The sequence below is a fragment of the Lissotriton vulgaris genome, chromosome 5 (genome assembly GCF_964263255.1).
Source record: "Lissotriton vulgaris chromosome 5, aLisVul1.2, whole genome shotgun sequence".
NCBI lineage: Eukaryota > Metazoa > Chordata > Amphibia > Caudata > Salamandridae > Lissotriton > Lissotriton vulgaris.
In genome coordinates, this window is record NC_141693.1 from 1,588,781,750 (window position 1) to 1,588,794,912 (window position 13,163).

The following is a 13,163-nucleotide window of genomic DNA, read 5'->3' on the forward strand; positions in this document are numbered from 1 at the left end:
AAGGTATGCCTCAGTCTGGAATTTAACAGACGTTAAATTCCAGCGTTAAGGCCCAGCAGTGGTGGTGGTGAAGTCTAGAAGTAGTGGGGCGTAAAAAGCATTGTTCACCCCTTTCACCTAATAAACAAGTGAAGCAACAAGAGTGTGCAAGCACTAGTGCCAGGCAGCTACAGAGAGAATTAAGCACAAATCCGCTGTGACACACATGCTCTGACACAAACACACACACTCTGACACATTTGCTCTGACACAAACGCCCACGCTCTGACACACACACTATGACACACATGCTCTGACACAAACACACATGCTCTGACACATTTGCTCTGACACACGCCCACGCTCTGACATGCACACTATGACACACATGCTCTGACACAAACACACACGCTCTGACACATTTGCTCTGACACACACGCCCACCTTCTAACACACACACTATGACACACATGCTCTGACACAAAGACAGACACACACGCCAACGCTCTGACAGAAGGCTAAATACGCACTCTGAAACAAGGATACACCCATATGTACTTTGACACAAGGGTGGACACACACACATACTCACAATCACACACAGATGAGCCCTGACAGTACCTTTCTGCCTCCAGTCTTGTACTGTGATCTTATTGACCGGCTGGAACATAAGCAGCATCACGGCATGAAAGACAGCAATACGAGCTCCAGAGCAAATATGCCCAGAGGTGCAGATGATGGTTTCAGGCTACTGTGACTCAGACCTTTCCGGTCATATGCCGGTCGTGACTGCGTGTTAGGTTTTGAAGTTAATACGAAGACTTTGTATTAACTTCAAAACCTAACACGCAGTCACGGCCGGCATATGACGGGCGGGTGGGGGAGAGGGGGGGAAATGGGGCCATCGCGGAGTGGGAGGGTTTGGGGGGAGGCGGGAGGGGTGTATGTAAAAAAAAAAACATACCGGCCCGCAGTGCCTCAGCTCCCGCCGTCCTGCATCCTCCAGCAGCAGCTCTCGTCATCAGGACAGGGAGCCTCCCTCCCTCCCCTATGCCAATCACACCGGGTGAGGCGCATCGGGGCGCGCCCCACCTGGGCCATTTTCTCTATGTAGGCAGCCGCAGGCAGCAGCAAACATAGAGAAAAAGGGAGTGGGCAGTGTTGCCCGAGGGCAGGGGGGAGTGGCTTGCCCATTATTGTTCATACTGTCTGCTTGGGCAGCTTGAGGCCGCCCAAACAGGCAGTATGAACAACAGTAGGCAAGCCACTCCCCCCTGCCCTTGAGCAGGACCGCCCACCCCCAACCAGGAACTTCTGCTTTCTCGCTGTGCGAGAAGGCAGAAACAAATGGTAGTTATTATGGTAATAACTACCATTTGTTTCTGCCTTCTCGCACGGCGAGAAAGCAGGGAGGCGGCACCCAAACGCCCCTAAAGAGGAACCGCCACTGAGCCCAGTTAGAGCGAAAAAAATCAGCGCTAAACCGGACGGGGCTTCATTGTATTTAGAGCGAAGCACCGTTACTGTTATTTTATGATGTCGTTGTGAGGGGCACGCCTACCTTGCATCTCATTAGTGATGCGAGGTGAGGCGATAGGGAACCAGGCGACAAGGCAAGCGAACACGCGCTAGCGTGTCCTTGCTAATAGTGCAATGCCATTATCGCCACTTTTCGGACGAAAACAGTCGCTAAAGCGACGATAATGGGCTTGATAATATGCCCCTTGGAGAGATGTACACTAATTCTGTAAATTCTGGCCACCTATTGGAAACAACCAGGGAGGCCCTGATTGTATTCATCCATAAGCCACTGAGTGACACTAGTGATGTAACAGCGTATTGCCCACTCGATATTTTAACTTGAACTGCAAACTTTTAAGTAAGATATTGGTAAATCGGCTGCAAACCTATCTCCCCATAACACTTTTATCCCCAAAAGTAGCACATCACATAACATCCGGCACCTATACAGTGTTTTGGATGAAACAAAATAAAGATCAGTTCAATAAATCCTTGGGACTCTCCATGGACATGCGGAAGACCTTTGACACCCTCAGTTGGAATTTCCTGCACGCTGCTATGACCCAAATGCTGCATGGATCAGAGGGCTGGAATGAATGGGTTGTGCTGTTGTATGACAACGCTCGAGCACTGGTAGGCATAGGAAGGATAACATTTGACCCTATTGAGATCAGTCGGGGAACACAGCAGGGTTGTCCCCTTTCCCCAATCCATTCACACTGGCGGTTGATCCATTTGCTTGCCTGCTGCGACTGGAGGGCAGGGGCAAAGGCATCTCACTTCAGGGTGGAGAATAGATATACTTGCCGTACGCGGATGACCTGTTGATTTTTTTAGAAGCCCAGTCTCTGTAGACTGCATGAGCCCCCCAGAACCAGTACTGTCCCTAGGCATTCAATGGAACCCATGCCCCTTATGCACTTGGGGATCAGGGTATATTATACGGATGCAGATTACTGAGAGGGTAACACATGAAGCATGCTGTGGGGCCTTCAAGGCAATGTGGCCTTTCAGCAAACGCTACATCTCCATGTCATTGCCTGAATTACACTGGCAAAAATGGTGATCCTGCCTAGAGTCGTTCATTATTTTGTGTTACCTCCGATTTGTATACCTAGAGTGTGGTTGCGCTCCTTGAATGCTCTGGCCCAGCAACTGATATGGGATGGATATGTCACAAGGGTGGCAGTAAGTAAGCTCCTGTGGCTGACGATTGTTTACCCCAGACTATTAATTATAGTATTTGGTAGCGCAGCTCCAAAGGTTTGCTGGCTGCCTGGCTAGCTAGACTCAGCCTGCCAGAAATGGACAATCTCTGATTTACACAAAAAGAAGGAGGGCTGTAGGCCATGATATTGAGGCTCATGCCGCTGCACAAACTGCGGCTCCTTCGATCTGTACTTAGATGTTGGGAGGGGATTCGCCACCGGCCAGGGACTGCCAGAGTGTATGATCCTCTGACCCCTTTGGTGGTTCTACTGACCGCTAGAGAAGGGTACTTCACTGCACGCCTAACTGTGGCCCTGGATGGAGACAGGCGTGGTTACTGTGGGGAATTGTTACTCAGAGGATTTGTTCTGTACTTCGGAAGAACTAATGGCAGAGGATAATCTGCCTGGTGCTCAATTCTTAACCTATAGAGTACTGGCTGGAGCCTTGCGACATCTCCTGGGCGCTTTAAATACAGCGACCCCAGTACACAATGTATCGCAGGTGTTGTTTACATTTGGTGAGGACAGACACCTGGTCTACTGGTTATATAAGATGGCACTGGCCATGAGGGTGGATAATCTACCGACCTTGAAGCCCACTTTGGAGGAACACATCAGTAGGTCCTTTGTTGTGACGCAATGAGAGAAGACTCTTGAGTGCACCTACACTCACATGGAACACCAGATTTAAGTTCACACAATTTAATTATCTACACTTCACATAGCTTACACCCCACAGACTAAATGTTATTTTACACACTGCAAAGCTTAGCTGTCCCAGATGTTTCCTGGCTGATGAAGGCTTTCTCCATATGGTATGGAAATGCCCCGTCATAACTAGGTTTTGGTTCCAAGTCGCTCTCAGACCTAGAATGCACTTTGGGAAGATGCCAGTTGCACACAATATAAATATGCCTTCTTGGATTGTAAAACAGGAAACTTGAAAAGAAAGTAGCATCAGGTTCCTAAATTTGGCATTGTGGATAGTCCATAGAGATATTGCTTGAAACTGGAAATCCCTCCATGACTCCCAGCATCTTAGGTGGAGAAACGGGTATACCCTGAGGGGCGGCAGTGCGTGCAGAGGAATTTAGAGGGTTGCAGAACAAACCCATTGTGGACCTGTGGATGGAGGTGGTGAGCAGTTTCAGGGAATACATGGTCTAGGAACTAACTTAAGGCACGGGTGGCGCACATTTCCTGTGACCAATACCCTGGAATGGCTTACTGGCAGAACAACAATGGTCAGATTGGAGTCACCCCTAGCACACACTGGTGGGCTGTGGCATTCCCGAGATGGCCTCCATTGGAGCCTCCTCCTGGTGAGCTCCACAGCCCCCTTCCAACTCCTAGATCTGGTTTGGGAGAACATTAGTAGATCTCTATGGCTAACCAGGCTGTTATTACTAGTAAGATTTTCCTGTTGGTTGTTGTTAATTTCTTCTGTGTGTTGATCAATGTTCAGCTCATATGATTTTGATGACAATGGTTACCAGTAATGGCATTTGACGGGATGGGATGACTAGTTAAATTGCATCTCAATGAGACGTTCACTGGGGTTGCAACATATGAATGTAAAAATGTAAACATCGGCGTAAACAATTGTTTTAAATCCCAAATTTAAAAACAATTCTTAAAAATGGTCTGCTTCCATTTTTCTGGAATGCACATCCCAATCTGTGGTCTCCATGAGGGAATCATGAATTGAGTCAGCCCTGCACAGCAGCTTCACAATCTTCATGGCACAGGTTGGGTTTTATGGACTCACCACAGCTTGCAGGCACTGAGCATATCAGGTTCCTGCAGCCAGACCCAGCCTCACCAGACAGAGGCAATTAAACAGTCCCGCCTTCTGGGCATCTTAAGATGGACAACTTTGGAGGGCTTGAAAGAAAGGTGCTCTCCTGCAGCGATACCAAACATAAGACAACTTCCAAGGATTCACATGTTTTTCCAGGAAAGAAGTGGCTCCTACAGCAGTAAATCCATTTTGTTTTACAGGCTCTTGTATGACAGTGAAGGGATTCTGTAACCCCAGCCTATTTTAGGTAGACCCATCCTATCCACATTCCAAACATTCATGGTGAGTATGAACAAAAGCCTAGCAATTTAGCCTTTTGAAGTGCTGTTGGTTATAGAACATCAAGCTGGTGTGTGTGTGGTTCCACAGGTGACACAAGCTTCAGAGAACCAATATCGCCCTCATAATAACAAGGTTTTTCAAGAATTACTTACCAGCAATGGGTTGAAGCCAACTACGGATGAGGTGAACACGATGGACCCTCCCCTGCAACAAGAAAATTCCAACAGTTTCATTAAAGAGTGTGAGAAAATCAACAAAGATTGGGCAAGCACACATTTCATTTTGGCACCGTCCCACCTTATTGTCACACTGTGCCGCTTCTCGCACTGAAAATGGGGGCTGCACTCACTGTCACTGGTGATCTTTTGCCAACTTTCTGTCTCAGAGGCAGTGTAGGCCTGCTGACCTAAGGTCATCCTCGAACCCTTGTGCTCCATCCTACATGCGATTCCCCTATTTCTGTAGCATAGAGCACACTGTCCTGGGCTAATGGAGAACGATGGAAAATGATATCCCTCATCCCCCATTAACTCTCCCCATCAAACCGACTGGGAAATTTTAGAAGGGATTGGTAAAGAGAATGAGTCTGATTTAAAGTCATTTTCTGCTGTACAGAGAACTCTCCAGGTCCTGAGCGTCCTCCAAACCCAAAATGCAGCCATCGCTACTCGAATTAAAGAACACTCTATTACACTCATTGCCCTCAAATCTCAGCCCTGAGTAATTGGCACATGCTGCAAACCAGTAGTCCTCTAGAAAGGCAAGGCAGCACACTGTTACCTAACAAAATACTAAATCTGCTATGAAGCATGCCCATGATATAAATGATTTAAATTTCCTTGTATTGATATTTTATGTTGTCAATATATATAACACATGAAGAGCATATAAACAGTATTAAGTGTCCGTGTCATACCAATAGAGTTGACAACATTCCACTGTCGGCTGTGGGGACCCCCCATGGAGTTGCCACAGAATGTAAAGTGACTTATTATTGCAAGAAGAGTCTCTCAAAACATTCCACCCACTCGGAAAACCTCCCTGTGAACCCATTAGCTTTATCCCATACATTTGGGGAAGTGACAGTGTAGGTATAAACAGAAAAGCATGAAACACTGTCAGATCTAACCAGGGTGAAAGAGCTGCAGTTGAGCCAGCGTGTGGGTTCTGGCACTTCAGACATGGTGTCTAGACCGAAAGGTGCATTCCTAGGGCGGCTTGTCATCTGATTTGGGGGCTGGGGCCATAAGGAGTGGTTTACAGTCATGCGTTCTTTTGGGCCTGTATAGGCCACAAGCCAGTTACGAATAGGCATCTAGGTCAGCTATGGTTTATTTGACCAGATCCTACCATCATTCCCACATCTCCTGTGTCTTGGATGATCACCAGTTTATCCCTATCTGGCCTCCAGTGGTGACTTTAGGAGTTGAGGGTGGGCCTGTGGGCTTTAGTCCGAGGCATAACTCCTAGCAAACAAATTTGTGGTGAAGCTAAACCCTCTCTTATCATCCATCATATCAGTCAGTCGGTGACATCTGCTTACCAATAATGACCAAGTAGGACCAAACCATATGGTAGAATTCATCGTCAGTTTGTTGCATCTAGGACATATCAGCGGTGTCTCGGATTACATGGCCTGTAGGCGCACAGGTGTTGTGTATGTTATGTGGATATAGGTCACTGGATACGCTTGAAGTGGGTTTTAACTGAGATGTATCACACCTGTTGTAGAACTCCATCCCACTCAGAATCAGTGAGGGACTCACCCAGATAACACTCCCTTTTGTCTTTCAGAGAGGCATTAGATTTGCACCTGACGTTTTGTATGGACCTATAAGCGAGTGTTATAAAATGTCGACAATTATCCAACACGCATATTGTTTGCACCAGAGCATTTGTCTGTGGCTCCATCCCATCACCCCTCCGTATTTATGTGATGAGTCTCATCAAGCAGGCTGAGTGGAAAACTATCTGGGAAGAAGACAGAAAACCACACAACTGAATGATCCCTGCAGAGGGCATAAGGCATCCCGAATCATACGAGTCTCCCAATGTCTGCAGTCCCACGCGTGACCAAGAAGATCTATTTGTTCTATTTGTCAGCTGGGAAAACCATGAAAGCACCCAAAGGGAGACCTCAGGATCATAAGAAAACACACCGGACAGCCAAAGTTGGTAGTGTTGCCAGTTATGTGCATTTGTTAAAAATGCTTTGTGACGGAGAGGTGTGGTGTAGCGGCCAGGGCACCTGACTGCGGAGCAAAGGGTTCACGGTTCGATTCCTGGCGGCCGCTCTGCTCAGGACCATGTGTCTCTGGGTAATAGCTCACGTAATTTCCACAACGGCCCCCAGTGCCTTGAGAACCGTAATGGTGAGTAGCTTGCGCTTTACAAATACGGATTTATGTTTATTTGTAAAAGCGCACTATCACCTGTTGTGTTCTTGAGGTGGGTAGTGGCAGCCTTAAGGGTATCAACTTGGGGCCTACACTCTGGGGCATCTAGGTCTAACTAGGCCTGACACGTGGCCCTAGAAATAACTGAGACGGACACTGGGAATAACTTCTTAGCTCTCCGTCTGCGCGTCTGACTGCGTACGTGCGTGCGGGGCCCCTCTTTATTATAGCAAGTCACATGACTCAACGTTGCACGCTCATGGCGTCATGGGCGTGCCAGAACCAGGAACATAACATTCCTCCTAAAACATGAAGAAGAAACAAAACACTGAACACACAAACATTGTCAAACAGTCTGTCATGATATTTTCTTTTGGCACACTCTGCTCAAACTGCCATTCAGATTACTGGGCATATTCACTGACTTCACTCTCACTTTTTATGAACAGTCTTACGTAAAGTAGTCGCGTAGCCGACAGGAGGGTGTGGGGTTTCTTCTCAGTCCATACTGCGACTCCCTCCAACTTAGGATGTCTTCTTCCGTAGCTGGGACGGTTGTCGGCGACTCACTGATTGCCGCCTCAGGATATCGCATGTCTTCCAGTACCCCAGAACTTACATTCGGCTCACCACTCACTGCCGCTCTAGTGTTGCTTCTCTGGGTGACTTCCTGGCTGGGTGCTGTTTCCTGATGAGGAGAGCTGCCTGCAGTCTTGATTCCATCATCGAACGTTGGGGGGCAGGGTGATGTGGGCTCAGGATGGAAGGGTTTGAAGTGCGATACATTTCTTGTTACTGTTTCCCGCCCCCGGACTGCTACGATGCGGGTGCCTTTCACGCCAATCACCCGCCATGGTCCTCTTTCATAGTTCAATCTGAACTTTCCACTGGTTACCCTGTTTCGGAGAAGCACTAGATCGCCTCTGTTGAATTCCACCATCACGGCCCTTCTTTTCTTGCTGATTTGAGCAAAAGTGGCATGTCTTTTCTGCGCAATTCGGTCTTCATCCGCCCCTCGGGTGTCCACCGTGGGTGGTGGGGGATGGAATCAGTCACTACCCGCCCCATAAGGAAGTGTGCTGGAGCTACCCCTGTGGTTGAATGTGGGGTCTGTCTATAGCTTCGGAGGAACGTGAAAATGGCCATTTCTATGGACTGGCTTTTGTCGTGTGCAATGCGAATGACCTTGTTCAGGGTTCTCATGAATCGCTCTGCCTCTCCGTTAGCCTGAGGCCAGCGAGGGGTGATGCGCCGGTGCTGGGTGCCGAGGGAGGACAGATAATTAGCCAGTTCTTGTCCTTGAAACGGGGGTCCATTGTCGGTGCGGAGTTCACGCATTGCACCGTGAGCAGCAACAATTTTCTCTATTTTGGGAATGACTTCCCTGGCGCTCGTGCTGGTTATTATTTCCACTTCCGGGTATTTGGAATGGTCATCGATCATCACTAATGTGTGTCTCCCGTCCGGGAGACTACCAAAGTCCATGCTGACTCGTTCCCATGGTTGTCGTGGCTGAGGTTCCACTATGATCGGGGCTTCACGAGGAGCATTCCTAGTGACTTGGCAGGCCGTGCACGACCTCACCGCACTCTCCACCATCTCGTCCATCAGAGGGAACCATACTTTTGTTCTTAGACGTGCTTTGGTTTTGACCATTCCCTGGTGACCCACATGCGCAAGTTGCACCACTTGTTCGGCCAACGCAGCTGGTATAACCAGACGATGCCCTCTCAGCAGGCATCCGGTGTCATCTTCCTTTAGCTCTTCCCTGACATGATGCAGGCTCTCCATGATCTTTCGGGCTTCTGGTGTGAGCACTTTCCAGCTTTCCTTGGCCCGGTGCCAGTTCGCTGTTCGGAGAGCCTCTTTGGCCCTCTGTAAGCAGACGTCTTGCGCCGTGGCATTCGCAATGTCCACCACGGAGAGGGGTCGCGGACATGACCGCGCTATCACCCATTTGACATAGGCTTCTGTTTCTTCCGCCTCTTCCATTTCTTCCGGGGTAGCCGGTCGGGGATGGCGTGAGAGGTAGTCCGCCGGATTCTTTGCCCCTGGCTGGTATTCAATGTTGCAGTTGTACTCCTGCAGTTGAAGCATCCATTTCTCGATGCAGGGCGGTGGTTTTGTCGAGGTCCCCGAGAATAAGGCCACCAATGGTTTGTGATCGGTTACCACCTTGAACGGCTTGCCAGACACATACAGGTGAAAGTGCCGGCATCCCCAGTGGATGGCAATAGCTTCTTTTTAGATTTGGAAGTACCGCTGCTCCATGTCTGTGAGGGATCGACTTGCAAAAGCAATCGGCACCCAGTCCATTTCGTCCCTTTGTTTCTGCATTAGGACAGCTCCGAGTCTGGCCGGCCCAGCATCTACTGCTATCAGGGTGGAGTTTCGAGGATCAAAGAATGCGAGTGTCGTGTTGCTCGAGAGGGATGCCTTGATGTCTTGGAAAGCCTTCTCCTGTGCCGGTCCCTAGGTCCATGGCGTGGAGTCTTTCGTGAGCTCTCGCAGGGGAAGTGTGAGGTTGGCAAGATCTCTGATGAATCTCCCACAATAATTAACCATACCGAGAAAGCTCCGAACTTCGGTGACAGTGGTAGGGGGTGGTGCGTCTTTGATGTCTTTGACTTTGTCTGGGTCTGGGTTAACTCCTTCTGCGGAAAAGACGTACCCAAAGAATCCTATCTTTGTTCATAGGAATTCACACTTCTCTCTGTGGAGAGTGAGCCCAGCTTCTCTCAGCCTGCGGAACACCTGGATTAGTCGTTGATTGTGTTCTGCGATGGTACGGGCATGTATCATTATGTCGTCGCTGACGTTTATCACCCCTGGTATGCCTGTGATCAGCTCCTGAATGACATTCTGGAACACCTCCGCTGCGCTGGAAACTCCAAAACTGAGTCGGGTGTACCTTCGAAGGCCGATGTGAGTCGAGAAGGTGGTTATATTTCGCTACTCCTTGTCCAGTACCAGCTGGTGGTATCCCGACCGTAGGTCCAGCTTTGAGAACCAGCAGGCTCCGGACATTTCTCCGATTAGGTCATCGATGGTGGGAGTTATATGACGCTCTCGCTTTATGGAGGCGCATGTCCACGAAGATTCTGACTGCCCCTGGCTGTTTCGGTTTCCTTGTGACCACGATGGGCGACACCCAGGGGGTGGGGCCTGAGACCTTTTCAATGATGCCAGCCTCTTCTAGTTTTCGAAGTTCCTCTTCCACTAAGGGCCGAAGGTGGAACGCAATGCGTCTGTGTCTCAGGGCCACCGGCTGTACTGTGGGGTCGACGTGCAGGTGTACTTCACGGCCTTTGAATCGTCCTATGCCCTTGAATATATCAGGGAAGTCCATGATGAGCTGCTGTACTGACTCCTCATGGACACCAAAGGCAAATGTCACTACACCCAGTTCCTCGGCCGCTCTGCAGCTTAGCAGCATGCCCTGTCCCTCTTCCGACACAAAGATGTTCGCGTTGATTGTCTTGTCCCCATGGCGGACTGCCGCTCGGAATTTACCTCGGATCTTGAGGGGGATGTCCTGCCCATACGCGAAGACGGTGATGGGTGTGGGGCTCAGGGCCGGAGGCGTTGCCATGGTTCTGTAGAGCGTTGCACTCATGAGGTTTATGGACGCTCCCGTGTCCACCACCGCCATTATGTCTTGGTCAGCCACCCTGATTGAACATTGGGGAAGCGTTCTGGTGCGACGGGCAGCGGTGCCAATCATGTGTACTTTGTGCACCGACCGTTCTTCTTCCTCGTCGTCGTCCATATCACTGTGGCTCTGCTCGCCTTCCGTCACTGCATTTACCACTTGGCGGGGCCTGCAGAATTTCTTCGAGCGGCACACCTTCTCGAAATGGTTGAGCTTGCCACATCCCGAGCAGCGTTTCCCTCTAGCTGGACATTCTGGTGCCGGGTGACTCGGGCCTCCACAGTATCCACATGAGTGTCCAGATGCCCCGCTCGGTGTGCGAGGTGTCTTTTTATGCCACTTGGGTGGTGTTTGGACCTGAAGTTTGTTGACGGGTTCCACCTTGACGGTTACTTGCAACGCGGCCTCCATGTGTGCCGCTCTGGCTTTGGATAGTTCTTTTGTGCGGCCGAGAGTCAGGATGTCGGCTAGCGGTTTGCCTGATTCTTCCAATATTCTTTCCCTCAGTTTGGCAGAGGCACAGCCCTGTATTATTTGACCTCGGATTTCTTCTGTTACATCCGCGAACCCACAGGATAGCGCTAGCTTTTTGAGTCTGGTGTGGTAGGTGTCCAATGACTCTTCTGGCAGCTGCCGCGCTTGCCTGAATACAAATCGTTCATAGTCCTGGTTGGCCATGGGTTCGAAGTGGGCGTTTAGGGCATTTATCAGCGTGTGATGTGTCTTGGGGGTCGCCTCTGTGAGTGTTCTAGCGATGGAGTGTATGTCCTTGCCACCTAAGTGGAGAACCATGGCTCGCTTCTGTTCCTTGTGGACTTTCGTGGCCTCGAAGAACACCAGGAGTCTGTCCACCCACTCCTTCCATTTCGGAGCTAGTGCCGAGGGCGCACCCTCCACCACAAACGGTTCGATGGGCGGAATCGTGGCCATCGCCCTGCCGGCGCCTGATCAAGCCCTCTACGGGCCGGAAGTCCGACGGAGCTGGCGCCTGATGGGGCCGGATGTAGGCCTCTGCTAGACGCTGGACCTCGTGCGCACAGGACTCGCCCTTTCCGAGATGGTGGTGCCGACGTCTGGGGCGGTGGTACTCTCAGCAGGGAGCCCGGGGAGGCGCGTGCGACCGGCGCACTTACCACGAGCAAACAAGGCCAGCAGCGGGACAGGCAGGTGCCGCGTCCGCTAGATGCGTGAGAGGAGGCAGGGCGCCGCCCTATGCGCCGTGCAAGACGGACTGAAGCGCGCTTCACGCACGTGCCGGGGGGCCAGGTGTGGCGCTGGGTGTGAAACCACCGATTGAAATGCACATGGCCTCCTGCCGCGGGTAGGCGAGCGCAACAGTGTTCTCTGCAGGATAGCACTGTGCAGCACGGCCCCGACAGCTGACGTGGGACGGCGGCACACAGCTCACCTGTATTCCCCCAGGGATCGGAGTCTTCGCCCCAAGTGCGCACCGCAGGGGCGTTTGAGGCCGTGAGGCACGAGCACCACGAGCCGAGGGACGGACTCGCGGCCGCCGCACGGGACAGCGGGCACACACGCACCCCTGGCGAGGATCCGGCAGCCACCCTCGTCGCCAGTTGTTGTGTTCTTGAGGTGGGTAGTGGCAGCCTTAAGGGTATCAACTTGGGGCCTACACTCTGGGGCATCTAGGTCTAACTAGGCCTGACACGTGGCCCTAGAAATAACTGAGACGGACACTGGGAATAACTTCTTAGCTCTCCGTCTGCGCGTCTGACTGCGTATGTGCGTGCGGGGCCCCTCTTTATTATAGCAAGTCACATGACTCAACGTTGCACGCTCATGGCGTCATGGGCGTGCCAGAACCAGGAACATAACATCACCCACAAGAGTAACCTAGTTCTATGCCGTGCAGTCCTCAAGTGACTGGAGACTACAGGGACTTTGCACTTTTTTCAAATATATATTCACAGATGTCAACTGAAAATAGTTTCCTCTTCAGGTAATTAAGTTCGATGGAGGCGCCTGGGCAGAGGCATCCAGCAACACACTGAAGTTGCGCTGCCAGATAATATGGCTCAAAGTCGGGGACTCACTCCAACCTGCTTCCATCCAAGAGGAGGTACACGTTGTCTAGAGCCACTCACCTCCTCTGCAGACCCCACACCAGTTCCAACAATAGTGAAGAGGTGTCATGGAAAAAGAAGCAGTTTAGTTGCGGTGGGATGTTTGCAAAAACAAAAACTACAATACGTGGGGGTATCATACCATTTTGGCAAGTGCCACCTGGCCCATGAACAACAATGGTAACTTACCCTAGAAGCCCACTGTGGCCCTTGCCAACATCATCAACCTTCCAAGGT

At 50.6% G+C, this 13,163-nt stretch overlaps 1 protein-coding gene across 1 annotated transcript in view; it reads right to left on the minus strand.

Moving 5' to 3' along the window:
- Positions 1-13,163, minus strand: part of LOC147716750 (dehydrogenase/reductase SDR family member 4-like) — a 254,741-nt gene that overhangs the window by 158,567 nt on the left and 83,011 nt on the right. Inside the window, exon 6 of the mRNA XM_086923692.1 lies at positions 4,947-4,998. Within this exon, the coding sequence (XP_086779818.1) occupies positions 4,947-4,998 (52 nt within the window). The remainder of the gene's footprint in view (positions 1-4,946; positions 4,999-13,163) is intronic.